Source organism: Primulina eburnea, chromosome 3, assembly GCF_022965805.1.
Source record: "Primulina eburnea isolate SZY01 chromosome 3, ASM2296580v1, whole genome shotgun sequence".
NCBI classification, from domain to species: Eukaryota; Viridiplantae; Streptophyta; class Magnoliopsida; order Lamiales; family Gesneriaceae; genus Primulina; species Primulina eburnea.
Genome location: NC_133103.1, coordinates 52,094,092 through 52,101,012, shown reverse-complemented (window position 1 = coordinate 52,101,012; position 6,921 = coordinate 52,094,092). Strand labels below are relative to the sequence as shown.

The window sequence follows — 6,921 nt, the reverse complement described above, 5'->3', positions numbered from 1 at the left end:
TACGAAACTATAGATATTGGATTGTGGGATGATTTAGATGTCAATGAAGGCCAATTGATGAAAAAAATTAGGCTCGTGCACCTATTGCGGCTATATGCAACCTCAGAATGCAAACACACAATAGTTATACTAACCATCGACTATCTTTATTGTTTTATCATGCTTACAAATAATAACTCTCATTTATGCTTTTGAGGTTAGACGTTTCTCAATTGAAATCAACACCAACAACATACGTTATACTCAATCCACAATGCTCCAGAGCAGTTGAATTTACCGAATGGTAAAATCACTTTTAATATCTCTTTATCATGGAGCATTGCATCAATTTGTAGATATGTTTCAAGTTCAGAAACTTTTTCCCCGGGCTAATATATGCATCTAATTTCTACATATTTTAATTCATTCTTCAACATTTATAATGACCCTTGTTCACTTATATCAATTTTGTGCTCTCGAAATATTATTCATGAAAATATAAAACATCATAAAAAAATATATGAACAAAATAACTAATTCCGCTCTCTCTGTTTTTTTTTAGAACAACTACTACTGTGTTCAGGGAAGAATAAAGAAGATCGAAAACAACTCATCTCTATTTTATGATGTGTGCAACCATTGTAACAGCTCAGCCACAAAGACAACAAGTGAAATGTCTTGCCTTGACCGTACAAATATACCCATTGAAATAGTTCCAAGGTTTTAATTCACTCTACTATCGATCTTTGTTAAATATATCCTGATTATTACATACAATGATGCGCCTATTATATACGATCTCAGGTATAAAATTAATGTGTTGATTGAAGATGGAACTGGAATCGCAAAAGTAACTATGTTTGGAGAAATTGTCACATTGTTCATTGGCTATCCTATTGGAGAATACATCAAAACCCGCAATAAGTTAGGAAAAAATACGTATAAAATATATTTACTACTTATCAGCGAAAAAAAACCTTTTTACCCCATCATATCATTTGTACGTATATAATATAATGTTTATAAATCTCACATATGGTGCAGGACATCAATGATATCATCACTCTCAACATAGAAATCCATAGATTTCTGTTAAAATTGGATAGGACTGTCACAAACAGTGAAGACATGGTTTCAATAATTGCTGAAAGTGTTCAAAAACCACGTCCGATTCACTCCAAAAATATCCAAACAAAAAAATAAAGATCGTTAAGAAAGCTAAATAATGCAAGCAAAGAAGGATCAAAGAGCTACGCTTCCACATCTTCGAAGAGAAACGTTCCCGGCAGAAGTGAATCACACGACATTAATATAGAATTTGAGGACGACGAGCTTCTTAAGGAGTATACAAAATGAATTAAACGACTGACTTCATGCAAAAGAACAAACAATGCTTCTATAACGACCAAATAATGAAGACGTTAAGAGATTTCTCATTGTCTTATCAGCACTCGTTTAACTTTTTTTAAGCACTCGTTTAACTTTTTTAAGTACTCGTTTCACTTTTTATTTAACTACTTTTTATATTTTTTTGCCTTTTTTGTATGAATTCAACATAGCATATGACATAATTAGTTATAAAAAACTTCATTTTATTGTCTTAAAAAAAAAACTCGGTTTCATAATTATCCTACATGCAACGTACATGCATCTTCCTACTATATATATATATATATATATATATATATATATATATATATATATATATATATATATATATATATATATATATATATAATTTCTGAATATATATATATATATATATAATTTCTGATATTCATCACATAATAACAATTATCCAACACACCAGCCACTTCTCGATAAATATAAAACTTTGGGACAAGTCTAATGATTTTAAGGCTAAACTTTTGCTTGGAATTAGGCTTTAAAATCAAGAAAACTTGTGAATAGTCCCACAATTTCCAAACCCTTGTGGAGGTCATAATTTTTGGCTCCACCTTTGGTTGGGCTTCGAAAAAGGAGAAATATTTCCCCTAAATTAATTCAAAAAAAAAATCCCTTACAATCATTTCATTCACTAGGCCGGTTATTAGATTATTTTTTGTTGGACGTTCTTTAATTTCTTCAATAGGCTTCTCATGAAGGAATCTAGATCATTCAAAATTAATGAATAAATTTTTTTTATAACAAATTAATTATTAATTATAGACAAAAACTTGTGTCTCACAGATCGTATTTTGTGAGACGGATATGTTATTTGAGTCATCCATGAAAAAATATACTTATTATACTAAGAGTAATACTTTTTATTGTAAATATCGGTAGGGTTGATCCGTCTCACAGTAAAGATTCGTGAGACCATCTTTACAAGAGACCTACTCATAATTAAAATGTACAATTGAAGTAATTAGTTCGATACGATAATTAACACACTTTTTTTCCCAGAGAAAAGTCTTTTAAAATTGATATTCTCCAACTCCTACATGAAATATACACATAGATTTCCTAGCCAAGCTCTTGAAAGTTGTAATGTGATGAAGCCACGACTATAGATAAAACACATTAAAATAAAATATGTTCTTGCTACAGTTGTAACGGGCCTGCAAAACATTATGATATGAATAAATTCTGATATAATATAAACAATTTTTTGTGACAATTTAAAAAGGGATTCGATTAAACTTATTGTAGGTGATATTGGGGGACATTTAAGCCTAAAGAATTGTTCTTTAAGCAAACACAACACTCTGGCAAATGTTACTTGCATTAAAGCTGTTCTTTTGCAAAGTTATTGATTATATGGTATTGAATTGTTTCATATATATTTATATATTGCTAAGCTCATAACTTTGAATTTGTGAAGTGTACATGCTTGGTTCTGCTTCTGTTGCAGGAATTGAAGGACTTAACATGCTAATAGAGATGGGAAATCAAAATACATCAGGTATAGTAGGTATGGTTTCGAATTTATCGTCGGGGACGATTTTAGGCTAAGATTGTATATTAATCATGTGAGCTTTGTATCACTGTTGATATATAATAAGATCATGTGATTCTTATCGTTTGGTTTGAGGAAAAAATTATACAAGACGCACATTTCGGATTATAGTTAGTTGAGCGCAAGCGAGTGAGCGTATTTAGTAGATTCTCAATGTGTATGTGTTGAAGGAGAAACTTATTTTTAGTATATCTGTTTTCTGGTTACTATTATGGTAAGTTCTTTGATATGTGTTTTTATCTCTATTTTTTCATAGAGAAAGAGCAAGTTAGTTGTCCAGATTACTTGGAACAAGAAAATGAGATAAAAACTCAACAAAATTTTGATGCAAAGGTTACAGAATCAGATTCTTGTGACGCTGAAGTTCAAGAAAACCCTCCATGGAAAGTGTGGCTTATGATGAAAAAGGTCAGTAAATCGAACTCTTTTTTTTTTGTTGAATTTGTATGTTCATTAATGTGATGTGTTTTGTGATAGTATCGATTTCTTTGGTAGTTTATATGAGAGGCTTTTTGAGAAATGTCCGGAAATTCGAAACAAACTAGGCCCTGATATTTCTTCCACCTAACAATTGCACTCCTTGTGGTTATTGTATCGATAGACTTGTTAGTCGGATCATTTTGATGTTTCATTAGTTTTTGTTTTAATAATTTGGGAAGGAGATTGCAACTTAGGTGTAGAACTCGATACATCGTCCCTTAATTTTGACGCTGGTGTCATTGGTTTTTGGTGTAGTGTAATTTAAACAAGTGTATTTACAAGTTTCAGAAGCAATATGTTAGATATTTTTCTCAAAATCATGTTTCTGCATGTATGTAAACATAATAAACAAATATGCGGAAGCTAAATCGAGGGTTACCTCTAGCCATTGAATCATCTTTAAGTATTCTGGTTTTCCTCTGATTGAAGCCTTCTAAACACTCCAATATCTCTATAGATGGTGTATTATTCTGTATGAGATCGTATGTTTAGGGACCTCAAACGCTTGTATATATAGGCGTCTCATACTATCACTGAGTTAATGTGGGAGCACAAGATTCAAAAGAAAAATTGTTTACGCATCTTAATTTTTCTAAAGTTGAGAGCGCGTATGCAAAATTTGTCAAAATTGTGTGCGATAGCCGTCGCCATTGTTAACACACGTTTTTTTTTTCCTTTTGAATTTTCATTCTAATACGTGTCATAATTTCTTACCATAGATTGCTACCCCAGTGAGGATTGTGAAACTGAGACAAATGGATTACCAAATTGCAGAAGTAAAGATGAGGAAGTAATTGAATACCATAATAAATTATCAGCAGGTTAGTTCCATTTTATCAGAGTCAGACTCAAGATCTTGAGTTATAGGGTGAAAGTGATATATATTAAAATTTAGAAATTTTATAAAAGAAAATTTTGAAATGAGTGAATGTCCTGACTTATCTAATCTGTTCATCCTAATTACCAATCCAATGACACAGATTTGAGTAATGTATCTCTGGAAGATGTTAACATTGCTACAAGTTCTCAAGAGCTGAGAACTTTAAGCCATTGTGAGGAGAAATGTGAGACTAAACTAGTGCAAAATCGTGTCTCAAGTGTCGATTCTAGCATCGATGACCGCGTTGTTGCAAACGGAGAAGATGCCTTAGTCGAGACTGAAACGCCTTCCGTCGAAGGGGAGTCAATAGAAATGAGTACTTCAACAAGAAAATTGTGATCTATCAAGTGACATTGAGAACACTGAAAATGGCATCAGAAATGAAAAAGGAGTCGAGGATCGTCCTAAAGTTGAGATGGGCAGTTCCCTCAATGCTCCAGATGATCTTCGAATGGTTCCGAAAGATACATCAGCGTTGGAATGTGAAGTAAAGGATGAGCATTTGGTTCTTGAAGAGAGGCTAACAGCGAACAAATTGAGTAGTGGGGCGAATACATTCCGCGTCGATCAAACTCGAGCTGAGGAAGAAGTTCAAGGTACCAATGACGTTGATCAGATGGTGAAGGAAATTGGATTGGTTGAAACGAAAGGTTCGGTTCCCGTGGACGAGAGTCGAGAAGAGGAGAGGTTGACAGACGAGACGACGGTCGAAGATATCGGTACACTAGGTAATAAGTCATCTGCTTTCTATAAGGATCGTGAAAATGAAACTACTACAGAAGAATGCAACTCAAAAGTAGGATCTTCATTGGAAGACAAGAAAGTGAATGAGCCAGAGCGCGAGCCGGAGCCCGGAAATCTTTTTCCTGTTCAATATCCTAACGACGAAACAAATACTCTACAAGTCCTCCAATCGAATGGAGTAGAAAGTATCATAGAGAAATTTAGAGCAAAATCTGAATCTTCACTGGAGATCAAGAAAGTGGATGAGCCTGCGCGTGAACTTGAACCTGGATATGCGTTACCCAAGCAATATTCTGTCGACAAAACGCCGCCGGTACAAGTTATAGAGCCTAATGGAGGAGATTATATTGTGGAAAGGTGTAAATTAAAATCCAATTTTTTATCAGAAATCAAGAAAGTGGACGAGACAGTGCATTCGCTTCCCGAGCAAAATGCTACCAAAGAAACATCCACAGTACAAGTTCCAGAACTGGACGGAGGAGAAAATACTAAGGAAAAATGTAGATCAACGTGTGAATCTTCATTAACAATCAAGAAAGTGAGCGAGCCTGAGCCCGAGATTGAGCCTAGACATGTGTTCTCCGAGCAGCATCCTGACATTGAAAAGTCGACACTGCAAATTCCGATTGGGCCTGATAGGACCTTGGAAAAATGTAGATCAAAATCTGAATCTTCTTTTGAAATAAAAAAATCGAACGAGTCTGAGCTCGTGTCCAAGTCCGAGTGTAAGCCTAAAGCAGAGCCCGATTCTAAACGAATGCTTGCCGAGCAGTATTTTAACAACGAAACCTCTACACCACAAGTTCCTGAATACAAAGAGGGCCAAACGATAGAAAAGTTGAGCACAGAATCAAATCCAAACCACCCTATCAATCAACTTGAGCTAAGAAAGTCGCCGAGCTTTGATTTCGGGCTTCCCTTCGATTCCAGGTCCGAGGAATCAGATAAAACTCCACTCCTATATCAAGACAGAACAGCACCGAGACGTTTTTCGAGCTGCTCAGGCTACTTAAGTCCATTGCATCACGAAGCAGTGGAAGTGCAAGAAAAGACTATAAGAATGGAAAGAAGCACTTCTGATGTTTCAAAGTTTCCATTTCTCAACTTATTAAAGGAAGAAAAACCAGAAAATCTTGCTGTTGATAAAGATCAAGAGAATGGCTTAAAGAGCTCATTGTCAACAGAGGATTGTAATGGGATTTCCGCGAAACGGAACGGCAAACGGAAACCGAGATCTTCCCTCTTCACAACCTGCATTTGTTGCACTTCATCAGCATTGAGCTGATTATAGTTTCAAGCTAAAGATAAGTTTCTTCATTACTTTCCTTCTTGGATTCTATTGTTATATGGTGTTTCTTTCACTTATTTTAATTCATTTTTCCCAAGTTTTTTTTTAAATATACTTTTTGAGAGGAAACCTTTAGCAGAAATTCAATTCTGTGATTGATCCTTGGATTCCAAACCTCCTATTTAATTTCTTTTTGTGTGTGTGTGTTTGTGTGTGTGTGTGTGTGTGTGTGTGTCCATTTTCTAATGTTCTGGAATGCTTGGGGAAATGAAAAGACTCAGGTGGATTGGATTGTAAAACATGGCTATCTTTTTTTATGTATACAATCATTCTTGTTTACTTCAGTTTCTTTACTAGTTCATTTGATATTTACATCTACTTCTTTTCTGATTTTTATTTTTCTTATTACACGAGGGGCAAAAACTTGTGAGACGATCTTACACAGGGGCGGAGCCATGATTCAAAATTACATGGGGCTGGCTACGTCCCATGCTCTATTTAATAAAATAAATAATTAACAAAAAAATTTAAAATAAAAAATATGTAAACATTGACTTCATGAAAACATAGAACAAGAGTATTTAATACCTT

At 34.2% G+C, this 6,921-nt stretch overlaps 1 protein-coding gene and 1 long non-coding RNA gene across 5 annotated transcripts; both read left to right on the top strand.

Moving 5' to 3' along the window:
* Positions 1-798: 798 nt before the first annotated feature.
* Positions 799-1,360, top strand: LOC140828568 (uncharacterized). The gene is made up of 2 exons (XR_012117270.1): positions 799-1,129; positions 1,198-1,360. It is a non-coding gene; the product is annotated as an uncharacterized lncRNA (long non-coding RNA).
* Positions 1,361-2,641: 1,281 nt separating this feature from the next.
* Positions 2,642-6,606, top strand: LOC140828567 (uncharacterized). Of its 4 annotated transcripts, none has more exons than XM_073191506.1 (5): positions 2,642-2,742; positions 2,834-2,884; positions 3,195-3,346; positions 4,138-4,239; positions 4,399-6,606. In XM_073191506.1, the coding sequence occupies exon 5, from the start codon at positions 4,714-4,716 to the stop codon at positions 6,325-6,327; it is 1,614 nt and encodes a 537-aa protein (XP_073047607.1). In that variant the 5' UTR covers positions 2,642-2,742; positions 2,834-2,884; positions 3,195-3,346; positions 4,138-4,239; positions 4,399-4,713; the 3' UTR covers positions 6,328-6,606. The 4 variants fall into 4 exon arrangements, with proteins under 4 accessions (XP_073047607.1, XP_073047606.1, XP_073047608.1 ...); XM_073191505.1 differs by having other exon boundaries at positions 2,834-2,893; XM_073191507.1 differs by lacking the exon at positions 2,642-2,742 and having other exon boundaries at positions 2,759-2,884.
* Positions 6,607-6,921: the final 315 nt, after the last annotated feature.

Excerpts from the sequence above, each read along its gene's own strand:
- LOC140828567 (XM_073191506.1), top strand. The coding sequence starts at position 4,714 with ATGGGCAGTTCCCTCAATGCTCCAGATGATCTTCGAATGGTTCCGAAA.